Here is a 27,345-nt window from a genome sequence, read left to right on the forward strand (position 1 = left end):
TATATACTGCCTGCTATTTTTCCGCTCGTTTAAACATGGAATAAAGGACACAGCTACATCATGAACGTTCGTACGCTCCGTCTGTTGTTCCAGCATCACCAGTATCAGACTCGTGCACTACTAAACCATCCAAAGTACAAATATGATCCGACTGAAGGACATAGCATTTCTGTCAAATCAGTTTGTTTAAGCTTCTACACCAGTTGTGGAAAGATGAGACCTGTTCCAGCATTCTGCTTACACAAAATTTTCTCAAAGTATCTTCCAAAGTCATCTGATATCTTCCACCATGCAGCTGCTGCATTTTGATTCAGAACTGGCTCTGACATGGGATTTACTACACTACTGAGCCACACACTTATGTTTCAAACCTAAGGACGTACACTTGAGAGTACAAGGGCAGCATGGAGAACGACCTTCTCCATTCAGCTCCTAGCTTTAAAAGTCTTACTTTAGGTGGCAGCTCCCAGTGCTTACCAGGAAGAAACTCTATGGGTACAGTAGGAATAGTGGCTGGATAATCCTTCCGCTGCTGCTCTAGCCGTTTCCTTCTCTCCAACTCTTCCTGCTGGGCTGCTTTTGTCACAGCTTCCAATTGGTCCTCACGCAACAGCTTTCTGAACACACGAGCAAACAGAGAAACGGTTTGGTTACACTCAAATGATCTCTTCCAAACAACTGGGATGGCTGTACAGCTGGTCTGAAAGACAACTGACAAGCTCCAGGTAGTCTGCCAGCTACATGGACTAGGAACATCATAGCCAAAAGCTACAGACAAATTCTACAGCTATGTCAAGACTATGCTTCCCAACTACAGGCACTGCTACTATCACTCAAGAAAAAGACAGAAGTTTGACAGAAGCAAACTACTGAATGGGTGAAAAAGGTGACTGGGTAAGTATATATTTAAACTAGGTCATCACAGAGGAGTCCTTCTATCTGAAAGGATGTTATTTATTGCTATGGAGTTTATAAACAGAAAAGCATGAAGTCATGCAAGGAAGGTATGTGAGGAGAAAAGGCATCAATTCTGACCCAAAAAGTTATCACTCGGATTCTCCTCTGCCCCAGTCTTCAGGAACTAGGACCTCTCACAGCTTTAAAACAATCACTTCAAATGCTGCTCTCAAGCACATTACTTTTTCAGGTAATTTCCATTACTTTCAGAAGTTTCTTTTCACCCCTTTCAGTTTCACTCTCAGTTTCAGATTTGCAGCCCTGGAAATGAAGGCTCTTTTGCCAGAGGAGAGGTATAATACGAGCAGTGGTAAAATCCAGCTCCCCCAAACTGGTCTTTCAGTCCACCCAACCCTGCACGTTAAGGACATCTTCTCCATCCCAAGGAAGTCTCAGTCTCTGAGGCCTACTCAACAGTCATTCCTTCAGCTTCAGAAATGTCAATCTTACAAGCTGCAATATGAACCAAAGACCACCAACACTTTACACGCAAGGCAAAAGGGCCGCTTGCTGCCACAGAAGTCCATGTTCTGTTATGATTCTCCTGAGCCATTTAGGTCCCCTCAAATTAAATTTCATAATGAATTACTGCAGCCTCACACCCTGTCACAGAATATACGTGGGGACCTATAAAATGGCACAATTATTACTTTGTAGAATTAAGGTGAAATTGATTTCCCACACATCAGTCACCTGTCACAGACTGAGCATTTCTGTAAACAAGTACCCCAAGATAGTGGGTGGAATGACTATATCTTAGGCTGTTTGCAATAGGATCTTCATTAGCAGAAGACACACACACACATGTATGTCTGTGTATATATACTATATATATATATATATATATATATGTATGTATGCACACAAATACATATCCCTGAAACTGGATAGTTACTAGCAAGTAACAGTGGTGTTATTTTTCAATTATGTGACTTTAAAACCAGCAGTAATACAAATTTTTGCTATATATTCTGTAACTGTATATTGTACTCTTCTGAAATACCAAACAAGTTTGCACCCACATGCAGCACTCCAGACTGAGAACATATTACTCCCACTGGTGAAATCCTAAGGTTTTGGAAAGAAAAGCCATCTGGTTTGCCAACAGTGGCAAAACATGGCTCAGAAAAAGTCCACAGACTCCATTTTTACCCCAAAAGGCTGTATAGGACCCTAACTCTTTCCGTCCTGCTGCTGCTTACCTTATGTTCCTCCGCATGTGAGAAGGTTTCTGAGCCCTCTTCTTTTTGGTGTCCTCAGAGGCCAGGCTCTTGTGCTGGTTCTGCAAGAGTCGCTCTGCCCGCTCACTCTGAGATGAGGTAGTTGAAGTAGAGCGCTGCCATTCTCCATCCTCGGTGTGTTCAACATGGTCACTGCTGAACACAGCTTCCTGGGGTTGGTCTGAAAAGACAAGGACATAATGACATAAGAACAACTGTACCAGGCTGTCAGTTGCTTTTATGCAAGCATTCATCAGGATTCAAGCCAAACGGGAACCCTCAAGCCCTCTTCTTGCTCATTTGCGAGCGTATTTCTCTGAGGGTCAAAACTGGGGTCCTCGCCAACAGTGCCACTCAGCGAGTGTTAAGGAGTTCTGTGGTGAAGGGTCTGTTTCCAGCGACAGCCAAGACTAAACACAGTCCAAAAGCATCCTGAAAGAAAACCAGGCAAACTGATTTAAATCCATGAAGACCACTTGCTGGCCATAAAGGCCCACCTTCCTAGAAGGGCCTGATGAGCTCTGATTAAAACAAGGAAAAACAAGCAACTCAAAACYTTTTTCTTTGCTTCTTAGTATTCAAGCAGGGCAGAAATTTCCATTTATGTGCCATGTGTATAACCATCTTCCAAGTTAACAGAATGTACCATGCAAGAGGTTATCTGGTTCAAACACTGGGTCATGGCCTAACAGGCAGCCCAGTGGTTTTATCACCAGACTCCACTCTCATGATTTAAATGCTAACTCCTGGCAAGCCTTCTTAAAAAACAAAAAGTAAGCAGCAATAGTCTTTCCACATTATAAACCACAGCCACTCCCTTCTCTCTGCATTCTCCTATTTTCAGGCATGTATTAATGGCTGATTTCAGTCATAAAGCACTATGCAAAAAGACACCTTGTGTATGTGGCATTTTGCTCTTCAACAGGCTGACACCGACCAAGCTAACGCTTGCAGATCACAGTAAGGAAATGCTTCTGTTCAGAAGCTTCCCTTCAAGTAAACTGGTTCTGACAAGCCTTGTAATAGCTTCTTTGAAGCATCCTGTCCCCTGGTGTCAGGCACAGAGATACCCTGAATGTCAGCTTGTAATCAGCTTTCTTGCACACAGACTGTATATGAGCTAATGACTGAACTGAAATGACACTTAGGCTGAACTTTGAAGGAAAGAGGGAAAGAAGACATCAGTGCAGAAAGATGCAGCAAATGAAGTAAGCCTGAACCAACAAGCATCACATTGTGACACCATGGGATCTGGAGAGGCATGCTCTCTCAAAAAGCTGACAGCTTAAATGAAGGATACTTCAGTACAGCAAACTCTATGTGCAGACACTTCTAAAGCTGCCACATTAATATGCCTGTTAAATTCACCTTACCACCAATATCACCTCCTGAAAACGGGATGCCAACAGCTAGGTTCACTGTGGTCAAAAGCACTGACCTTGCAAGCTGCTTCTCCAGTCGTCTCAGCAGACCTGTCCTGGCATTTGCTTAAAGCCTGTGTCAGAGTTCAGTTAGCACTTCTGGACTCACCCCACCATGGGTCACAATTGGTAGAGCACCTCAAATGTTTCTGTGAGTATCACTAACAGTAAGTCCTCCACATACTAGAAAAATAGGTATCAGCAACTGATGTGATCAAACAGAGCTCATGATAGGAGTTATGTTGCAGGTGAATGAAAAAGCAAAGGAGGTTCACTGCTACAACCACGTCAGTTCATCTACCATGGCCAAAGCCTCAGAGTCCTTTCCTCCTACCATGTCTCTTTAAACTAACAAGCTCAGACACCAAGCATCACATTCACTTGCAGACAGCAAACAGTGCTGGCAATAAAACTAGTCTCCGAGGCTTTCCAGACAGGAGCTCTGTTATTTGAGCTAAAGATACATTTTGGTCCCATTACCCGCAATTCTTTAGCATTGTTTCCTTCCCTGCCACCCTTCTCAACTCATAGTTATATAACTAGATCAAAAGATTGGATGAAATAGGGCAAAGGGAAGCAGGGAAGCAGCACACGTGACCACATTCTCCAGGATGAGTCATTAAACCAGTGACTATCCCAGAGACAAACACTGCCATGGTTACACTGCTGCCATCTCACCCCAGGCCCACTGGACCTAGACAAGGCATTAGAGAGCACAAAGTCATGCTTGTCTGGAAGACGGAAGCTCTTCTTTCCCCACACCCCAGCAATTACCGAGGYCGCCTCCTTCAGTAGCAACCCTTTCACTTGCACCATGCCAGGAAAGGGCGCCTTCAGGACGAAGGTGATGCTAACAAAATCCAAAGACCAGGCAGCCCAAAGGTGAGGCCGTTATGTGTCTCCTATATATGTTTTCACGTTTGTCATGCAAACTCATTCCACCTCCACATTTTACCTTTTCTTCCTTCTGCATTTGCTCTTAATCATGTGTAATACAAGCCCTGTTGAAACRTACACCCAGCTGTATCAGATCGTTTTTTAAAAGCTAACTCTCCTCTGAGCAGGAGCATGAAACCTAGAATCTGATGATAAATTTGGCTTTGCACTGAGTACAGACCCTCACTTGCCACAGACGCGTTTGTTCAGGCTCGTGTTTGTCCTGCCAGTACAAGTTCTGAGGTGAGGAATACAATCTGTGCATCAACCCACATTCCTGACACATATGCATCTAGATACTAAGATCTCTTCTACACTAGCAGCTTCACCAAATATCACACTGATTCAGCTGCAGTGGGATTCAGAGGATAGACAGCTAGCTTCCTGAGGACCCATCCTTGCCACCACAATAAATAAAGCTGCTTCAGAAAGCTTAACTAACATAATGGTAAAATCACTACAAGCTACTTGGATCTAACCATGCAACAGCTCCCACCACCACCTGTGACATGAGCTGGCAGTTACCGGCAGGAATCGTGGTGGTGGTGTCTTGCATTAAACTCCTGATTGCACACACAGCCTAACTCTTATTATGCACGGATAGCAAGACTCCCCACTGTAGCCATATGGCTGCGTTCCAGCGTGGTGCGTTCCAAGCTGCATAACTGGGACCCACACTGGGACCGAGCCACGTTAAGAAACAATAACTACGCACATGAAAACCTATTTTGTACAAGGAACAGGTTTGCTCTTTGGAGGGAGGGAGTGTGGGAACAATCTAGCTGAACAGGTCCCATTAGGTAATCAATGGAATAATTCCTGCCCTAATTCCTCCAAGCCTAGATCTACAAAAGAAACTCAATTATGGTTTTGTAACAGGATCTCAGCATGCTACTCTGACCTGGCCATTACAAGTAACTTTTACACAACACACAAATTTGCCGGCCATGTTTGCATGTTGACATGCTTAACGCTTAAGCTGTTAGCGCACTCTAGGAAAAGCTGGGCAGTTATCTACACTGCCTCAATGAGAAAAGCAATGCCACCAACCTATGGAGTAACACCACCTCGCATAGCCTTGCACAGGGCGATCAGCCACATACGCTCAAGCACAGCTGGACCAAAGGCCATCTAAACAACAGGGCGCAGGTCTACTCAGCAGGAGGCAGCCCTATGTCAGTCATGGTTACCGTCAAGGATGAGCCACGTTTGACACAAGTAGTGACCTGGCAAGGTAAACCCAGCGCGTGCTTACACCGTGGGTGTTGAGGATCAGCTGGAACACCAGCTGCCAGAGTCACAGCCACCTCTGCTGCATGTTTCRCGCTGGACTCACCAGAACAGGCAGCAGATCTCTATAAAGAGGGTTCCTGAGGGGTAGTGGGACTAGCATCAATGAAGACAGCTAGCTTGCCACACAGCTGCTTATTCAGGTAGATTACAGCTTTCCAGCGACAGACCCAAGGGCCAGCCACAACCTGCCAGGCAGTTCCCTCTGGTCCTCACAGTTACGGACATCTGCCCAGGTACTTTGTCCTGAAAGCTACCCTTACTGCTGAGAGGCATGACTACCCTTTCTCATGCACTTGAGAAGTTTAAAATATGCCTGCACTATCAAAAACCAATAGCTCTGATCCGAACACGGCTCTGGTTCATAATGCACATCAGGGGTTGCCAATTTTCCTTGCTCACTGAGCAGCAGCAGCTGCCGCCCCCAGCTGTACATACAAGCAGGGGGAGGTGTTTGGCTTCTCGACCAGCACTCATTTATTACAGTTTAGATGTCTCTGCAAGGAAAAGAGTCGTGACTGCTCTGTATAACTCTGCTTTGGATGCTCCCTGTCTGGTATGACTGTCAGAGCTGCCCCTAAACACCGCACATGGGTGCTACCCATAATACATAAAACAGCAAAAGATTCCTGTCCCAGAGAGATTTCCACCACCCAAACTTACAAAACTCAGCTCATCACTTCCTTCTTGCAGAATACTCTCAAACATCCCATAAAACAGCAAGGGTGCAGCCTGAAGAATATTCTCTAGTATCTTTGATTCAGCAGTGAATTGCTCTCATCGCATACAGCCTGCTCTGCAAGGGAACTCAGGTCACTGTGAAGTGTCATGAAAAAGCAAGTACACTTCTGAGGTGTGAGATTTCTTTGGCTAACAGGCTTCTCCTGACACTGAGGAGTGTGAGAAACAGTGTTAAAGATGCATCCAATCTCCGTGCTCTGTGTCAAGCCTCAATAAGGCCAAGTATCTGCACACACACAAGTAAACATCCATGGGTCTAGCAACAGTCAAAAATGCCCAGGAGCACAGAAACTGCCATTCAGGATCAGACTTGAGCTTCCCCTACCTGGAGCTGCTTCACAAGAAGGTGCAAAAGACCACTCAGTGGACAACACCACTCTGCAAGATGATTATTTCCTTGCCCCCATGAGGTACTTGCTAGCTGAAGCAGCGAGCTAGAGGATTCACCACCCTCCTGGGAGGCCAAGTTCTCTGCCAGTGTAACTCCAACAACTTCAGGGAAGGCATACCACTGAAAAAACAGGCCCTTGTTTATTTTTAAAATCATTTCATTGTGGAAACTCAGGATACCGAATAGCACTATTTTGCTGAGTCTTTGAGCATTATTTCCTACCCTAAGGACAGGGTTGTGCACGCATGGTGAGGAACACAGTTGCAGGCAGAGCAGAGAGGATTCAGCTCTTGTTTTGGGACCTTCTCTCTCTCATCCTGCACAAAGGGGATCAGAGCAAGGAGCAGTTAAATATTAATTCAGATTTTCTGGAACTTCCATGCAGTTTGTGGGCAGAAGCCTGTCAGAGACTAGCTAGTACTAGCTAGTTCTACTACAGCCGGTACTGAGCTGTCAAAGCAAGAAGGGGAGGAGCACTGAGGGACGGCACAAGACAAACTAATTGCACAGCTCCAGCTGCAACCCTCRCAGCCACTGACACACTGAACTACAACTGCGCCGAAGGCTGGGGCAGTGAATCTGCACAGGAAGCCCGACTGCAAAAGCACCGACAAGCTGGAAGATGTTCKCCGGGGTTATACAATGTTTTCCCAGTGCGATGGGAACTGGAGAGGCGCGTGGGTGATGCCAGAGTTCAGCCGTCCTTTGGCACCTAAAGAACAGCACTGACTGCAGCGCAGGCATCGCCTCAAAGCCTGGCGACAGTGAGAGCGCTCTGGTTCATCCTGCATTCAGCTGAATGAAATGTTTTCAGCATATTCTTTCTATGCATGCAACTGGTGCAGCTGCTGTACAGATACACCACAAAAGGTGGGGAGAGGTGTCCACCCTGAAGCAAGAGGCGGAAAACTCCCCATGAAACTCCCCAAGGAGAGCGTAGGGGAAAGCAAGGGGAAAGATCAAACTGCCTTCTTTTAGGCTCTACCTGCCAGACCATCCAAAGAAAGCCGCAGAGTCTCCTCCCTGGGCCRAACGCACATCGATACCTGGTACCCTCTGCCCAAAACCCCAGAAAAGCCGCCCCGCGGGAGGAACGGGGGACGACACAGCCCCTCTCAGGAGCCCGGGCTCTGGCTACCCGTTGCAGCTGCTATCCCGCCAGCTCATCAGCAAACAGACTTTGCTCTCCTTTTGCAATAATCATGCTCAGTCTTCTGAGCAACTCGGCAGCACTACGCCCCTCCCAGCCAGAACTGCTTAACAAAGACCTAATTATGTAAGCATTATATAACGCGGCACACCTACCCCCCCAGCGCGCCCAGCCGCGCGCCCRGCCGCCGCTCTGCCCTGCTCGCCGGCAGCTCCAGGTGCCTCACGCCCCCCGGGAGCCCGCCGCCACGCTGAGCAAGCCGTCGGCTCACTTGGGGGGTGGGGGGTGGGGGTAAAAAGCAGCAGCGCCTAGCTCAGATGAGCCTTTTTCATCTACGCTGGTGATCTCACCACGTTTCAGACCCTGCTTTCCCTGCCATCCTCTTTTCCCTTGTGGACACTCTTGTGCCGGTGGTGTGTTTCTGCGCTTGTCCAGGTGCTCCCTGGTTGCCCCCCCATCTCCTGCTCCCTCTCTTCCCCGGCCAAGGCCAAGGGATGTGTGAACGTTAACTTGGGCCTCCGAGCCAGGCAGGAGGCCCGGGCAATGCAGCTCAGCTGGAGGTGTTCCCTGAAAGAACACCCAAGCCTGTCCTGCACAGGAGGCCAGACGTGGGCCACAGCCCAAGCATGGCCCAGCACCCATCACGGGGGCTGCCGCAGTCCCCGCCAGAGACGAGGCTTCGGGAGCCACGGGCAGCCAAGCTGTATGCAGCGGGGCAGAGTCCCCCTGGCCCCGTCGCCCCCACCGCTTCTCCCCACGCCAGCCCCCGGCGTGACGGCAGTGGCAGCTCCAACGTGCCGCCACCCCATGGGCGCTGCTCGAGCAATGAGCTTGAGTCCCCCTTGCTGCTGCTCCCCAGCTGCCCACCCAGCGGGAGGCTGCGATAGCTGGAGCCCTGCTGCGTCACAGCCGCTGCGATACCTGAAACGAATTTCGTGGGCCATGTCTGCCCAAGCCCAAGAGTTTTGCTTCGCACGAGCGCAGCTTCCCTCGGCCTGTCAAGCAGTGCGTGCATCAGCTGCGAGAGCTTCCTTCCCCTTGCCGATGTATCTAGGAGTTAACCACATCAGGTCTGTCTTTCGTACTTGTCACTATAACTAGACACGGAGACTGTCATGTTGGTATAACAAACAGCCCTGCTTGAAGTTCTAGTAACACGTTCCTCATTTATCTAGATATTTGTAAAGTGATCAGTCACCGTAGGTTCAAGACACCTACGTGAAATCTGCAGGCTGCAGGCAGGAGAGAGGCTGCTTTGAATACCAGCCCAGGACCACAGGATGGAGGGCTAAGACGCACGACGAGCTCTGAAGACGGCACCAGCCTGGGCTCTGCAGGCCAAAACGCAGGGCGGAAGCCAGACGAGGGAAAAACACACAAGTCAGACCCATCTCCAGACTCCTCCTCGGGCAGGGAAGTGAATGCCAATCAATGGAAAATTTTACGAGATGAATTAAAAGGCAGCACTGCCCTTCTTTTCCCATCAGAGGTCTCGGGGTGTATCAGTTACTGAGGAGGTATGTATGCCGCAGAATAAAACTCCCTTCCTGGCCTGAAGGACTCCTTCCCAAGCGAAAGGAAATGGAGCTGAAGGACAGGAGCTCGAAAGATGCGACCCAAAAACCAAAGGGAAAGCAAGCAGCCAAGAGCACTGAGAGGCAAACCGGAACATCAAACGGCCAGCTTTGGTGACAGACAATATATCTTCCAACGCCGGGATTATGCAAGCAGAACCAGGCCCCAAATACCCAAGAGCTCTCGTTCTGGCCAGGCCTCAACGCTGCATACACCGAGGAGACCCGAGTTACATAAACACCAAAGAGCACTTATATAACCTTTTGTATGGAGCACACTTGCAAAGCTCAACACCCCGAGCCGGAGGAGGAGGAGAGCAGGTAGCTGCTCCGGCYGAGTCCCGTCGACGGGTAACGACACCTGCGGGCTCACGCTCGGCCCCGCGCRAGCCCCCAAAATGCAGCCGGGATGGCGTGCCCTTCAGATAACGTCACGCCTCGGGCTGACACYGAGAAGGGAAGGGTGCTGATCAGACTGCAGCGCCGAGCACCAGGCGATCTCGCATCCGTCGCCGGCTCTGCTCCACGCTTACTCTGGGACTAAGGGGGAGGGTGGTGTTGTGAAATTCAAAATTAAACATTTTCATAGTGCTTTGAAACGGAAAGAGCTGAAGAAATACAGAATCCTGCTACCTTGCACCTCTATTCTAGATACGTAAGCAAAATTGCTTTGCCCAAGAAATGCCCTCAAACCTAAAATATAAGCTCCCTCTTTCGCATAGGCACCGCGGGCATCAGCCAACGCGCAGAAGAAAAGCCAGGAAACGCACCCTGTGAGGCAGCGAGGGAACCAGGGATGGGTTACATTTGTCCTTTAAGCTGAGGGTACGTGAGAGCAACCGAGTTACATAAAACTCACGCACTGAAGTCAGGAAGTGTTTCAGGCTCTAGTGCTGGGAAGTTTTCAACAAGCTGCTACTTCAGCAACTGCACGTAGGAGGGAACTGAAACCTCCCCTTTCTGGTTATCCCAGTTAACTAGTAACCCAGGATATATTTTTGCCTGCCAGATTTAAAAAAAAAAAAAAGTAATAATAACCACAGGCATCTAAACCACAAGTAACCCGATTTTACCCTAAGACCTTACTTATTTTCACGGCAGTTCAAAACTTCCTCCCCCCAAATCTGATCTTTTTTATTAAGGTGGTTAAATATTGATTCAGGTAACAAAGATGATTTCTGAAGTTGGGAGAGGAAATTTGACACATCCGGGGGCTTGACGTGTTCCCAGCACAGGGAATCCAGCTGGCTGTCACCATTATTCTTCTCAACGTAATGTTCAGGGACTAAGAAAAGAGGACGAGTAGGGGAACAAGCATTTTGCATTATGCAATGATTACATAAGCATTAGTTTACACTAGGTAGCTGGGACTTGTGGCATTAGCTTTACACTAGGATTCCCCCAGAGCAATGAGAAATAATAAAGAGACAATTATTGCTGCCACACACTTCCAAGGCCACCAAAATGGCAAACAAACAACCAGCACAAGCCGAACTTTAATCTTTGCCCCAAGCCTTCACACTACAGCTTCATTCAGGACCTGTTAAAAGGGAGCAGGGAAAAGACATTTGATGCTTGCTCATCATTTCAAAGAGCTGCATGAGAAATAATCCCAGCATAAAGCATCCTCCAGTATCCAGGTGCTCCTGTGTTGTTGTTCAGGATGGCAATAGTATAAGAGAGGAGAGATTTCAAAATGGTAACGCTTGGCATTGTCACACTACTTCAGTGTCAAAGGAGTTCACAAGCACGACACAATCCACATGACAATCTGTGAAATGGGTCCATCCTCATGTCTGTCTTGCAGAGGAGGAAACTAAGGCAAAGAAATTGGGCAGGCACCAGTGCTGAGTAGCTCCCAAGTCATTGGCTCCCTATCCTACACTCAGATCAACAGGCTATCTTTCCTCGCCTTAAATATAAGTCCCCACTTGAAAAAATTGTCAATCTTTTTTTGGACCGTAACAAAGCTCAGGACTTCAACTGCCTTGCCATTTTCTGCCTCAGTCCCTAAAGTAATTTCGGAGGAATTTTTAAGGACTTTGTTTAATGAGGCAGGCATCACTCGGGAGAAAAATGCAAATTGCTGAGTTTGAGCCTGTGTGCCACCGCATTCCACTGGCACTTCTCCCACCGAGCGCAGCCAGAAAAGTGACCGGGAGCACCGGAGAAAGCTAATAAGACCAGGATGAAACATCACTGCTCAAAGAACAATCTGTTTCCAGTTTGTCTTTTTGAAATAGTGGTGCTGTGTAGTGTGCTGCAAAATCGATCTGACAGAGGGCTGCAAAGCTGTTCGTGGCAATCAGACTCACACAGATTGAAGCCACAGTGTCATGAGAACACCTCTCATCCAAAATATGTAACACCACAAAAAAAATCTAAGTTCTCCACAGCCTGGAAAAATGACAACAAGCACCAGTTCCTTCAAAGGGTTTCTAAAACTACCTCTACGATCAAAAAAGAAGAGTATGTGTATGTGGGGAGGGGAGAGGACTCTTTTTAAATAAGAGACGTTGTTCTTACAGGGCAACAGTCTCTGCTCCAACAGGGAATAGGGAGTGTATTGCAGCAAACCTTTATTTACTACCTGGTGGGTGCTGACATAAAAATAATTAAAATGCTGACTTCCAGTAACATAAAATAATTCAATAGAACAGGCAGCACTGCACTGTACACACAAGGGCTTATTAGCTTGAATACCCCCAAAGAACCTTTCAGGCACTTGAAATGAGAAAAAAACATTTAAAACAGAGAAAAGAAACACTGACCGGTGGTCGAGGCACAAGGGTAGGCAGGAACATGACGCTTCAGTGCTACCCCAGACTCCCTGTGTGACCTTGGGCAGCTATCATCCTCTCTGGGGACAACACAGCTACAGAGAAGAGGGAGGGGAGACCCTCCTGGACCCATCAGTCAGAGAGCAACCAGGCTGGATGAGCTACAAACACTTCCTCAAACAATTTCCCCACTTTGTAGAGCAGACTGCGAGAAACCTTGCCCCAGACTCTGTCTTGATCAGTGCAGTGCTGTACAAGGATGAGTTTATTTGTAGGTTTGCTCTTGCTCTCTCATGTTTGCACAGACGACTCCCCCAAAATCTTTCCAACCGTAATTTTTGGGAGGCCTCTAACCCTGCATTCTCCCTCCATGTGACCTATAGTCTCACGTCCGAAAGCATCTTCCCCCTCCCATCTTCTTTTTATACCTGTTATCCTATATTGAGTTATATAAGCCATTCGTATCACCCTGGTTCCCCATTTATCCAAACTCATTTTGTATTGTAATTCCCTTCTTCTCTCAGGTCACACTCTCCCAGAATTAGTTTCTTCATCCTGCCACCAGAGCCAGAGGCCTAAGAAAGCAAGAAAAGATGGATTTTTGCTAGAATCCACCTCTGTCAGTAATGGACACCAAATATGGCAAAACTTATTTCTGTAAAACCTCCACATAAAACCCACACTGCACTGGGCTCCTCTAACGCTGAGCTGGAATGCCCGGGGACCATTTTGGAACAGTCTCTTACCTTCCCTGCACGAATGAACTCTGGGTGGATTTGCCACCTGAGCAAGGTGCAAGAAGTTCGGCTTCCCCAAGTGCCTATCCTCATCACAAGCTGAATTACAAATTGATGAAGTACTTCAAATCTGAACCAAGTAAGAAGTTCCCCCCGCCCCCCCTGCCCCCCCCAAAACATGAGGCCCGCCCACCAGCAACCAACCTAAGAGGCAGCCATCCCCAAAAATGTAAACTAGGTTACACGAGAAACTGTTAGGGTTTCACCAGCATCTTCCATTTCACAGGGACAAATAAATAAATAAATAAAATAAAATAAAGGAGCCAAGCAGCTCTTAGTCTATTAGGCACAAATTAGGGGCTCTGGAATAAGCACCGACAGCTCCAACTGATGCCCAAAGCAACTGCCATGCAGCCAGCAAGTCACCAAATACTTCACTGACAAGAGAAGCTCTTCAAACTCTATCAGGTAGGATGCTTGGGGAAAGCATATACCAAACATGGAGAGGGGGCAGGAGAGAGGATACCGGATATGAAGTGACACTGCTATTAACAACTGCCTCCTCTCCTGCTAAAAACAACTTTTGCAATATTGCAACATGACAGCAGCAGAAACAGGAATGCCAGACGCAGAACATCACATCATTAACGTCTTCAGAATTCAAAGCACAAAGAAGGAGCGTTTCCTCCTCAGATTTCCTCCATCAGATTGATGAGCAGTGCCAGACACTGAAAATTCAACCCTTTCCATCCCTGCCCAGTAAGTAGCAAATTAAAAATTGAGCCTCACAGACGACTATGGGATCCTAACGTACTGTGCTAGCCGTTGAGGGGGGCAGTCCAGCATAGGGGGCATGCGAATGAATGATCTGTAGCAGGGAGACAAGAAGAAAAACAGAGAAAAAAACCCCAAACCCAAAACTGTGTCCTACCTGGAAACTTCTGAGACTCATCCAAAAGTAACATGCTGCTCAGTGCACTGACTGAGGTCAGGTCTCTGCCAGCGACTCAGCCCAAACGCTTGTTCAATGCAGCCACACGCTCGCAGCCCTTCAGCTAGTCTCGTCCCAGGGTCTTCAGGACCAAAGTTTCCAGGCACTCCCAGCAACTTGTTATCTCTGCCCGGAGCCCAGGGAGCACTAAATCCGCTCTCAGTGGCTGTTCAGTTGGCAAGCGGGATGTGTCTCCTGATAAAACAGTCCAGGCTGCAGGCTGGGAAACCTGCACTTAAGGTTTCTGAGAATAACTTTGGGGTATAGCTCCTAGGGCTTGACTCAACCAAGCTGGTGTGACTGGACTCAGTGAGCATATATCCTCCCTGAACTCAGCCGAGACAGAGTAGGGTCGCTGTTATATAACTAGTTAAATATGCCTCGTGTTCAGCCTAAATAAAAATTGTCCCTACCTCCCTCCCCTGCTTGGAGAGTCAAACTACACAGCCCTGCCCGAGGGAGCTGCCGCTCCACGCTCCACGGGGGACCGATCGCCGGAGCRGGGATCGCCGGAGCAGCGGCGCCGCCAGCCCGGGTGCCAACGCCAGATCGGATCGGAGGCAGCAAGAGAGGTTTAAAAGCAAGCAGGGGAGTGGGTCCGCTGTGTGGGGGCGCACGGCAGGAGGCACCGCTCGGCGCGAGCGCCCAGACTGCACCCCGCTCAGCCCCGCTCCCATTCACTCGGGCTGGCGAGCCCGTTCTCAGTTCAACTAGTGGCAGTGAGCGAGAGGGCGAATAAAATACAACTCCTTACATAACCAGCTGGGCTCGAGTGGGGCCCCGCGCGAGGGGAATTCCTACGGGCAACGGTAAGTCGCCGGCAGGAGCCGTGCGCACCCCGGGCGCGTCCCAAAGCGGAGCAGCGCAAAATGGGGAGCAATCTGTCGGGAGCTGGTAACCTGCTTGCACGCTACGGGGCAAAAGAGCGTCCTGTTTGGTTCATTAAGTCAGTAACTCTTACAGTGCTGTTGTGCATATTCAGAAGGCTCCCCGTGCTGCAAAAGGACTATGAATGAGACTGCAGAGTTTTTAGGAAACAACCTTTCAGAGTCTGGGGAACACGAGTTTCTAAGCGAGCCTTCTTCCCCATCATTCATCCGCACCAGAAAGACAAGTTTGCAAATACAGAGAGAATAAGCACTTCAGAGCTTCGTTCGAAACCCTACAYGACTGCTTGCTTTAAGCGACCCTTCTTCCAGCGCTACAGCGACTTTCTCCACGGCTGATTCCTTATCCCAGTGCCAGTAATAAAGAGCGAACCAGGGGTGATGCACATTTAACAAAATGTCAGCTAGCTCCTAGCGAGCATTTCTCCACCGAACAAAATCATCTCCTTGCTTGAAACAACTGGTGGGKAGAGGTGGAGAAAGCCAGCACCAGTGCAACAAGTCCAAAGCAGGCTGACCAGCTCCAGCACAAATGTGTAGGACTCCAGGACTGAACAGCACAATGTGCCGCACTCGTACAATGGTAAAGATTTGACCCAGAGGTCTGCAAAAACAGCCAGGACATTTTTATTCCACCTATTATTAAAGCGKGTGCTAGAACTCAATGAATGCTTGTCACCACCAAAGCAGCCTCGCCGCTTTGGACTACATCACAGCTTCAAAATAAACCCAGGGCGTAGCTCTCACAATCACAGCTATATAGATTTTACCAAAGAAAAAATTACGAACTGAATGAAAAGTAAAAAGCTTGGTAACAAGACAGCCTGTCACCTATATCACAGGTCGAAACAGCCTGGCTGCTACACAAGAACATACAGTGTTGAACAAGGGGCAAAAGGGGGACAAATATATTGAGAAAAGTACGTAGCTGAGGCTCTTGCAACAGGCCTTATAAGGACTTTGTAGAGTTGGAATAAATAACCCAAACACGTCCTCAGTATCTGACCTAACAGACTGATGAAACTAGGAGAGAAGACTTAAAGACAAGTATTTGCATAAAGACAAGCGAGTATTTTCTAAGGCGCGCTTGTTATAGCAATCAAGCACAAGGCAAATGGAAGTTCAGTACGTCGGGGGAAACAGGTGACCTCTGCCTGTCCATTTCTGCAGAGGAATAAAAAGGGCATTTCCTTCTTTACCCTACCGTGCAAAACGGAACAGGACTTTCCCCCTCATAACAGCTTCCTGGCGAGCCCATCACAAATTCACGTAGCCAAGAATTAGATCTGCCAGAAACAGTTAATAAAACGATCTCCTCATGGGAGGTAATCTTGTTATAGATAAGCCCATTTGCTGGTCAGCCTTGTCCGTAAGTTCGTTCTCCTTCCCCCGCAGGGTCCTGATATCTTACACAGTCACTGTATCTCAGCTGCATTACTCTCAAACACAAACAAGGTCCTCGCAACTGCAGTGACCAAACTATACATTGGAAGAAGCTTCTCAGGAGACTCTTGTCACTTGAGAGCTTCCCTAGCAAACGACACAGCAGTCTGCCCTGTTGCAATCACTGTAAAATTTGCAGTTTCCATAGGATATCAAAAGAAAGCCCTTCAAGGCATACTGCTCTCCACACTGTCCTCTGTGAGCTGAGATGCTCCAGGACTGCTCAGCATCAGCCTGATGCAGGCCCACCAAGCACAGCACGGAGAAGCACTGCAAACCTTATGTGACTCCTTGCTCTCTGGATCCCGTGAGCCAGGCTAGCGGCTCCCCTCTCTCCCCTCGCTGCCCACGTGCTGTTCACTGCYGCGCCACAGGACAGCAGGGACCTCTCCTTTCCATCCTCAACGGCTCCATGCCACCGGGCTGCCCTTTCCCCTTCCCACAGGCATGTCCCCCACCCAGCAGCGGCTGTCTGCACGCCCCACTTATCACCATCAAGTAGAGAAGCTGCCTACAACCTGACTTTTTTTGTGAGTTATTAAACTCAGACTAGGCTTGACTGCTAATCAACCTAAAACCGTTCAGATGGAATCAAACTCTAACGCCACAACATTATTTGTTGGCAACTGAGTATTGCTGGGCTTTGAGAATCATCTGCTTTTTAACCAACATTGCACTGTAAACTAAAATGTCACATCTTCTGAGTAAGATCGAAACCAACCATGGAAAACCAGAGAAGTCTTTCCATTGCTTGTAATGAGTTTTGGATTGTAAGGGATAAAATTTGGTCCTTTTTTCTMTCGTTTTATTTTTATTCATATAAACTTGGTTTATTCACTTTCCCACACTCATTCACTTTGACATAAATCACAAGCCAAAAGTACAGAGAAGAGCCATTTTAAAACTACTTCTAATGGTTCAAGTATTTTAAATGTTTTACATACACAAAGATTACCTACGGATGTTTTAATTGCAAAATTTGTTTTGACAGAGAATCAAACTAAAAGTTTCTGTTCACCTAGCCCAAAAAGATTTTATCTTATAGCTTTCTCCTCTCTCATTCCCATTTGCATACTTCCAAGTGAAAATAACATCTTCTGATCTTTAAACTCCTACTTAGAATTTTTTTCATACTGAGTCAGTGAACTGCATGTTGAAGAAAATGAGAACAAGACATTTTCAGCATCTGCAGAAGAAATTACAGTTATTAAAATAAAAAAACGGGTATGGCATCAAAAAGCTTTGGTCCAAATGATCAGCCAGACGCTTCCAAAAGTTCAATACTGCAGGTTTCTATCAAAGCAGCAAATTAAAATAGCAAATTAATTATTGTGATGCAATACTGTACCTTTAAACATTTGAAGAATACTTGTCATTTAATTAAAAGTTTCCTCTCCCACCAAACTTGCCAATTCTTCTCAGCCAAAAATATTATACACGTACAATATACAGTTATACACACACGCACACACATTTTATTTAACCAGAGTCATTTAAAACAGCACAATGCCAGATGAATTATGGAAAAATGAGAACAAGGACCCCTTGCATAGCTTAAACTCAAATGCAGAAACCAACAGAGAAGGGTTTCACCCTGCCTAGTAGATTTGGAAGGAAAAGGGGCTTTGCCTAAAATGTAAAGCAGAGGATTTTGACTTTGGCTTCATCCGCAACTCATCAGATGACCTTAGTAAAGTCACTTTGCCACTCCTTACCCATTCAACAGGGAAAATACCACATTACAGATTTGCTAATTAGTTTCTCCGTGATTTCCTCACTGCTTCAGAAGTTGCAGAGGAAAGAGGACRGTATCTATCAGTGATGATGAGGGGCAGCAGCACCCAGCTGAGTCCTGAAAATGTATGTGGGGAAAAAGGTACCAAAGGTAGCAGAGGAGAAAGCGTGATTACCCCTTGTTTGAGATTTGCTAGCTGCTTTGTGAAAAGAGCAAAGAAACTTTTTGGCCAATAATACACAAGCCCCCAAATCCTGCAAAGCCAATTAGAAAAGCAGGAAGAAACAAGGTGTTTCTCCTCCACCCAGAAGACTTGGAGCAGTTCTTTGTTCCGCTAATACCTATTCCCTCTCTGACTCCGTGTATTCGTGTTACTCTCATGCTCGCGGCAGCTTGAAGAAAACACAGCATGTGGCTGCAGGTAAAAAAAAAAAAAATTTTTTTTGAAAAAATAAATGTACGCATATATAGAAAAAGCAGAGCCATGGACGTGGACCGTCCTTTAACCACATAGGAGGATTTCTATTTTGCATTCATCATACGCAACAGATCAAAGGGAAGGAGGAAAAAAAAAAAACCCACGTAGCTAGTTATAATACCACATCATTTCACAAGCTCAGCCAGTCCCTGCACCCAGCCGGCGGGTTGGAAGGAAGGAGAGCTCTGGCGTCATCACCTCCTTTTAAAGAAGCAAAGCAAGTCATTACTCCAGGTTATATAACATTTTGACTATGCCAGACTTGGTGCCACCCTCTCAAAAAGGAAGCTGCTGTCAGAGAGCTTGGGAGGGGGGCAGAGAAGTCAAGAACACTTTCATAGGAACTTGCCGCCGCTTCAGGAAACCAGAGGAGACGGGGAAAGAGTCAGCGCTTGCCGATGGCCAAAGGCTCAGCGACCGCCCTGCAAAGCCGTCAGTCCGCAAGACCCTACAAAGGGGGCCGGGGGGGGGGGGCAGTGCTAGCCAGGATCCCGGGATGGGATCGGAGCCTTGCTTCCCACAGCAGCATTCAAGCCACACCTCACCCCACCGAGAATAACCTAGTTCACAGGGTTCGTTAAAACGCTGGGATCCTGAGATCGGACAATAATCCCCCCCACCGAGCCCCAGGCGCCACTGCTCCCACGCTCCTCTCCAGTTCCTGGTCCCTTCCCTCGTTCCTCCATGATTTATGAGCACACCTAGCCCGTACGCAAGCAACTTTCCACCTGCTGCCCATACCCTGCCGACCACAGAAACTGCCCCAACGCACACAAAGCAGCCTGGGTTCACAGGCAAACCGGCAATGCCAGCTACGGCTCCAGGTCTGGCAGGCAGGGAACTAGCAGAGCTAACCACAGTACGGACTGTTCTCAGCAAAGCACCGACGAGGATTTTTTTTTTAAATGTCACCATTTAGCGAGTCCCGTAAAACCACTTCAAGGGAGCTGGATGCCTGCCACGTGGTCGGCGCGGGCATTACTCCCATACAACGTGCCGTGTACGCAGACACTTGCTAGCGAGGCAGGTCCAAACCCTGCAGCCGGCACACGTTCACCGCATTTGTTCCGAAAGACAGGCTGTACTACAGGGAAGCTGCCAGCATAAAATAACGGGTACAACATGCAGGCAGTGGTAATCAAGAGAAGTTCTCAGCGAAGGCAGCGGCACTCTTGCCTAGATACGGAATACAAACCACCTTCCCTGAGATTTTAGTGTAGCCTTTCTGCATTGCTCACTAACTGGGATTGCTAAAACTGCAAATGATAATATCCAGGCTCTTTTCACTTTTGATACTAATGACATCGCTTGCGTTTTATTCCACTGGCTTGTGGAAACCTAGAAGCCAGCCAGCTCCTAACCTTCAGGGTTTTGGGAAACCAGCACAACTCTACTATGAAAGCGCTGAAGGCAGCGTATGCTTAATGGACACAAATCAATTATGAAGATGCTTCTATCCCTCTCAAAAACAGATAAAACATTTTAAAAAATCTTCTTAGTTATATAAAGTCAGCTGAGAAATGCATCTAATACCTGCAGTTAGATATATGTTTGCTGACTTTGAGTTACCCAACCTTGAGGCTGAACCCCAGCGCTTACACTATTATGGTACAACACATTTAAACATTTTGACCCATAAGGATCATTTTGTAAGATAACGCAGTTTCCCATAATAATTTGATAAAGTTTAAGCACATACCAAGACGCAGGACATTAATTCATAGGTAAAACCTTTGGCATGTAGAGAAGATTACTTTTGTTTCCCTAGGATATCACACACACCGTACTGTTTGCATGCAACTACTGGCTTGAAAGACGTTTTGCAATAGGTCACCGCAAGCATTAAAATCTGATTGTTTAAGAACAGCAAAATGCACAGCAGTACAGGGAAGTTCAGGTTCAATTACCCAACCTTGCAATACAAGGTTAGGGCCACTGTGGAGGCAACAGATTTATTGCTGAGCAGAGGTTTGTTTCCCCCATGACATTACCCTTCCAGCTTCCTTAAAGTAATGCTAGCGGACTCTAGAGGGAGCTCCATCCGGTCGCAAGTAATGAAAATAAAAGAATCAAGAGAGAGAAGTCCCTCAACAAAGAAGGAAAAAATGGAAAGATGTCAATCACCTCTCTTCACCTCCCCAAAATCCCCCTTGTGCTCTGCAGACTAAGGTATAGAATTATTACTTATTGGCACCCATCACTCTGGCATATGCATGCACAGAACGCAGCAGAGCTAAAAAATCAAGGAACCCTCCTGACCTACTTCAGTACTTTTCTAGGCTGAGGCATGTCCTAATTTTTGTTTCTTTTTGCCCCTTCCTCCCCCACGCTTTCACTTGCAATCAATGCAATAGCCTCCTTTCATCAGTCTGAGGCAGAAAGCAAGAAGCAAGCAAGTCCATYGTGGCCATGGACTGCAGCAGATGGAATCACCTCTTTGCAAAGGGTTCCTCCAAGAGCAACCACAGTCTCTCAGGCTGCCTCAACCTTGGCATCCTCATCTCCCCTCGACACCATCCACACAAAACAGCTGTGAAAAGCTGCTTTCTAAAAGGATTTGATAGATTAAAGAAATAAGGAAGTATTTGCTCCTTCTCTTCTTAGAAGAATGCATTTCATTTTCTAATACAGAGAGTGAACAACTCAAAAGCAGTCAAAGACAAAACAGTGTGCCGGCTGGTCAAAAAGGTGCAGGCTGTTGAGCCCAATATGTCCATTTACCTATATAAGAAGGTCCATCCAATCCAAGCAAAAAGTAAACGTCAATTTTTCTCCAACAACAACTCCTTTTTTCCTTCCTCCAGCAATATAGGCCCTTATAAATTTGGATGCAAAATGATATAAAATAGGATACTATTTAGCAGAATATTATTCAGAGACTGACATTCTTTTCCTCTGCCTCTCAGTTTCACACAGGTGAGTATAGTGTGACCCAATTTACAAGAACAACTTCAGATGAAAAGCAAGAACTCATGTAAACAAGCAGAGGATCCTGCTAACTGAACAGATTTGTCCCAGAGACATTCCTCTGTTCCCCTGTAAGGACAGAAATTTGCTCTATTCCCAACCRCACATGCTCATCTGGGGACTCCCACACGCACAGTTTTGTTTTGTTCCAGCACTTTGTCGGGTAGGAGAAGAGCCAAGACAAGCTTGGGGTGGGAAGCACATGGAGGAACATCCTCTCCTCGAAGAGGCTGCAGCTCCCTGCTCCTCCAAGATGCCTTCGCAGACCCTTCACAAAAAAAAAAAGGGAAGCCACTTTGGAGAAGATGCTCATGAATGGTGTGCAGGGGGAGAGGTGAGTATTAATCCACGCTTCCATATCATGTTAGAAACAGATTTACAAAATAATTTCTGCTTTAATAACTCCAGTATGGCATTAACTACTTACTTTTCCCTTCAGGTTAGGCAAGAAAATTATCCAGTCAGCTGCAAAGCAATTTCACTTTCAATTTAATCGCACCCCTACAGCACGCACCATGAGGATTTAGAGAGCCACAAATGAACACCATCTTAAATAAAATCCCTTCTTATTGTAATTTTCTGAGAGCATTTTTCTTCTCCAATAACCAAGCAAAAATTATATGCAAACCTCATCTAGCAGTACCCCTTTAACAAAATGGACATTTCTCTAGTAAGAATCCAAGAAAAGCAAAGATTTTTACAAACCTGAATTAACAGTGTCAGTCATCTGAAGTAAAGTATCCCTGGTCTGATATCTTTGGAAGCTAAAAGCTCAAGCTCTTAGTAGCACACTCAAGCTCAGACAAAAGGAGCCACAGAAAAACAATCTGGAACACTCTCCAGAAGCAAGAAGTGATACTCTGAATCTTTCATGACACTATTAAATCTCACGGGCAGGGATGAGCAGGGTTTCAAGAGGCTAGGGTGAGGAAAGGGTCTCTTTCTTTCCCCTCACTAACCTCCTTCCCCCTACTAACCAACCTGGTCTTTCAGAGGAGCTGAGACTTGACCCTGGTGCCTTCACCCTACGAAGGATCTGCAGTCCAAGACTGCACTTGGATGTCCTCCAGCCTCCTGGGATTTGTGATTCTGTACCACCAATACAAAACTGTGCCCCTAATTCATCCCTCTCTTAGGGTCCCTGTGTCCATACTAACCCTACACAGAGCAGTTTTGCTCCAGCACTTTGTCAGGGAGAAGAAGGAACAGCATGAGCTTGATGTGGGAAGAGGGAGCACAGACTGGCTCCATCTTTTGCTGCTCTCCTCTAGCTAGCACCGCTCCAAACCTAGGGAAGAAAGGGGACAGGACAGGAGAAAAGAGCCAAAGTGGGCAACACAGGGCAGAATACAAGGCAAACACAACTAGTAGCCTTTGAGGACAGCATCTGCATGTCTGTGCTCATCAAGACATCCTTCAGAGAGCTGAAACTATTAGCTCTTCAATCAGCTCTTAACACTTTTCACCCTGAGCAATACTTTAAAAATGTGTTTAACCCATATCCTCAGAGGCAAGAAAACAGGCAACTTGCCATCGCTATTAACAGCAGAATTACAGCAACAGGTACAAATAAGAGACAATGAATTCCAGCCATTTTAATCACAATAATCCAAAGACAGTCAGAAATAATGCAAAAACAGAGCACTACAGAGGGGTTCGTTCAAACACTCAATGTTTTTCCTTGGGTAAGCTCCGAGGTATGAGCAGTCCCTGCATTTGAAATGATCTGCAAAACCCATCCTGGAGGTTTGTTTCCTCTTTGTTCAAATTAGCTTTTATTTTTGTGGAGTTCTACACAGCCCCAAGCAACAACTGGGATCAGAGAAAAAAGTGCTAGAATTAAAACAGTCCTTTACCTCTACAGTCATCAGTATATCACATTTCCAGGGAAAAGGACTTAGGGAGTTAACAAAAAACTTGTTAGCAGGCACACACTGATATCACAAAATYGAGCGTGACAAAAAGCGCTGCTACCCACGAGGGATGAGAAAACGGATGCAGCAGGCAGGGATGACAAGGCTGGAAAAGCRGCAGGAGCCTCTGGCTAGGACTGAAGCATGCTGCTTGGATGGTTTCAGAACAGCTTTCAACAAAACAGAAAGTTTGTATCATAAAAATCCAAACTAAAGTAAACTCTAGACCACCCAGGAGACAGTCTACACTAAATGCAAAAAAACCTCTAGGCTCTGAGAGCAGAAGTGAGAGTAACTGCCCCAAAATTGAAGATCGGACTCTTAATCACCAGAAGTACTTGACAACGAAAATTTCCAAAGTGAAACCACAAAAGTACTAATTCCACACACAAAATATATCAAAAAGACAAAAACAGACTAAACGTGCAAAACCCAAGTTGCTGCAAACCCTGACACTAGACTATCCAGTATCAACAGGTGTGGATAATATTACATGAAGTCTGAAAGATTCTTAAGCAATCTGCAGCACTGTCAAAATATGGAAGACCTGTATACCTAAAACACAGGCACTATTTCAAAAGCAAGTAAGCAAAAATATTGGTTTTATAATTGTTACCATCACCTTTATTTAAAACAAGTAATAATTTTCAGTATGGGGAACATGCATATGCATGCCGTAGCCCTTCCAAGGAAATACCTATGAAAGAGTACTAATCTTTTAAATCTTGCAGTGCTAGAAACATGCAAGAGCCCAATCGCAGGGGGGAGGATCCCCCCCACCCAGGGTCCCTCATGAAACATCTTCAGAATAACCAAAATAGCAGGAGGGGAGGAGAGCAGCATGGCTGGGGAAGGGGGAAAACAAAGTTCCCAAGGAAATGATAAAAATTCAGCTTTTAAAATGCCTCATAATGAAACCATAAGAACACTTCCATCGTGAATAAAAGCAATTGTGCGTTCCCAAAGAGGATTTTCAGGAACAGGGGTCATCTACAAAAAGACAGGGCTATAAACATCAGACGGGTAAAATAAAATGATACTCTTTCTTAATTCTGAAATTACCTATATTCCATAGGTCAAATAACAGTAGACTGGTTTTCTATTAGCCATAAGGTAATACAGATACCAAAGGCCATTTCTGAGGCAATGAGTGGCTGTGAAGGGAGAGCAGGAAAAGCAGAGTGGACACCTCCACAGATAACAACAATTATACAGCTAAGCACACAGAAAGCATCCTGATATTCTAGCAGACAGCATTAAAGTTAAAATCTGAAAGTTCAGAGATGATGTAGCTTTGCTCAGATTGTGTTTTTCTGTACATAAAGAATAACCATAAAAAGATTTTATGTCAATTATATGTAAATTGCCTTTTAGTCCTCCTCAGTATTTCCTACATTCGTTAAAAATTATTTTTAATTAGTTACTAAAGGAATACAAAGCATAAACATGTTTCTAGTGTTTTCTGCTAAGATCTGAATTTAAGATAAAAATAAAGAGCTTTTATTAGCACTTAGCAATGTGTTGATATACATGCGTTAATTTTGTTCGCTTGAATAGAATAATCCCAAGAAACAATATGAGTATTCAGCCACAACGACATAGATGTAGATGATAAAATACATAGGTCCATGATAAAACAACCGGGGGGATGACCCATTGGACATGAAAAAGAGCCATTCCTCTCTGTTAATAAAAGTTTGTCTACAACAGCGTGGTTCCTATTGCTCTGCTGGGTGCGGGTTCCTGTGAACAACCTGACAAGGTCACCATCAGGGTCTTTGAGAAAGTATTCCGTGACCGTAAAAATCCCTCTCCTAGGATTCGTGTTTCTCCCTTGTTTCTTACCTGAACTAACACTTCCATTTCTGCTATTTTCCCATTAGAGAAAAATCATCATGTGACTAAAATCAGAGGAATAAAATTCATGTGTGCAAACATTTTATAAGCATTTTAAGTCAATATAGCAGCTTGAAGCAGCAAGTGACAGAAAGAATTAAAAAAAAAAAACAAAACTCAAAGATGACAAGCTACTTTGAAGCCAAAAATACTTCAGGAACAAGGAGAAGAGAGAAGAACCTGTCTTTAACACGTTCTATGCTAAGAAAAGGAAGTCTAATCTCAGTAGGCTGAAGTACGTGCATTCGAAAATCTGTACATCTTTTGAAATTATTAAAAATCACCGTTTTAAAGGAAGCAAATACAGTGGCATCCTCATAGGCTTGGGCTGTTGTTCCATGATACACAGAGCTTGGTGCCAAAGAGAGCTCAGGGAATTCCCATCTGAGCCACAGGCTCCTGTCTGCATCCCATAGAACATCATCCCATCTGCTGGACTAAAAGTGCATTCCTGGGGTCATGCCATGAACCAGACTAGTTACCTGCTCTTGCTTAAGCATAACCTGGACATCACAGCTCCACAAACAGCTGTATTGGTCCTGAAGAGGAGAAGGGGCAATTACAACCAGCTGGGAATAGAAGGTGTGAACTTACCTAGTCAGCACTGCCACCAAACCTTTTATATTGTAAAACTACAGCCTCAGGTTTTCCCAATGTGAAATAAAAAACCTGTATGCTGTCAGAAAAGAGCATTTCCCAAATGTTAAAGATGATTATTGTAAGTGGGCAATAATTGCCCATAGTATCCATTAAATTGTTTACTCATGGGTAAACTGGTGATATAAAAATGCTTAATTTCACTGGATCCTTTTAACAGTACAAGCAGCCGTAAACTGATTTATTTTGTTGTTTCTCTAGAACCTGTAGTTACTTTAACAATTCTATCCTCCTTACAGGTTGTGTTTGTGGCTTGCTTACACAATGGAAAATTTTTTGGCCAGGAGTCCAAATTAACCTACATTAAATCCCTATTTAAACTAAACACCCACATAAGCACTTCTCCCTACCAATCCCCGGACAAATCCTAACCCTTATGCTGTCTACAGAGGTGTCTCTCACCAAAACTAGTAACACCAGTTATGTATAACAAATGTATGCGCAGATTCATAACCCCATTCACTTACCATTCTCATCAAGTAAGTCTTCCTCGTCATCCCCATCGTTGTCCTCCTCCATCGCCTCCTCCTCATCTTCCTCCTCCTCCTCTTCCATATCCTCCTGCTCCAAGTCCGGGTCCAGGTCCGGATCACTCCCTGAGATTGACTCGTCTGACATGATTCCCAGTGGTGCTCCTTGTGCATTACCTGCTCATGTTCTACCGTGAGGCAGCCCTGCGAGAAAAAAAAAAGAGGTCCATACATAAGGAACTCAGTACATCCCATCCTTCCCAAGGCTCAAAATCATAGCGGAATTACAAGGTACAAAACACAAATTTGCTATCAGTCTTTTAAGTAACAATCATATGAGGCTGCAGACAAAATCATGTGTAGAGAACTGGTGCACTAAGCGATGTAGCTTGATGATAGAGGTCTCGAGTTGTGGAACCAATATCAGAACCAATACATTAACAACTAATCACTCAAAGCCACCTGTCTCTTGGTATTCTTGACATGTACACAGCAATGTCTGATTCTACAAAGATGCAAAAATAAATACCCTATGTAAACAATTTCAGAACACTAGTGTCCAAATGTGAAGTATAGTAAAAAGGATCAATCTCAGAATTCAACACTGCTTCCCGTTACCCTGGTCCCTGAGCACCTGCAAACATCATCACCCTATACAGATCGTGGGTCACAGACAGGGACCGCCATCCTGACCCAGCTCTGCCTGCTCTG

General features: G+C 45.9%; 1 protein-coding gene across 4 annotated transcripts in view; it reads right to left on the reverse strand.

Moving 5' to 3' along the window:
- Positions 1-27,345, reverse strand: part of RAD54L2 (RAD54 like 2) — a 60,524-nt gene that overhangs the window by 19,931 nt on the left and 13,248 nt on the right. For all 4 annotated transcript variants that reach the window (XR_003251792.1, XM_026055000.1, XM_026054999.1 and 1 more), the window contains 3 exons: positions 26,632-26,838; positions 2,160-2,358; positions 478-617 (listed from right to left, as the gene is read on the reverse strand). Coding sequence is in view for 3 of the 4 variants with exons in the window: in XM_026055000.1 (XP_025910785.1) it covers positions 478-617; positions 2,160-2,358; positions 26,632-26,782 (490 nt within the window). In the remaining variant the exon portion in view is untranslated. Of the gene's footprint in view, positions 1-477; positions 618-2,159; positions 2,359-26,631; positions 26,839-27,345 lie in introns of those variants that run through there.

The sequence above is a fragment of the Apteryx rowi genome, unplaced genomic scaffold, assembly GCF_003343035.1.
Source record: "Apteryx rowi isolate R43461 unplaced genomic scaffold, aptRow1 scaffold_98, whole genome shotgun sequence".
NCBI lineage: Eukaryota > Metazoa > Chordata > Aves > Apterygiformes > Apterygidae > Apteryx > Apteryx rowi.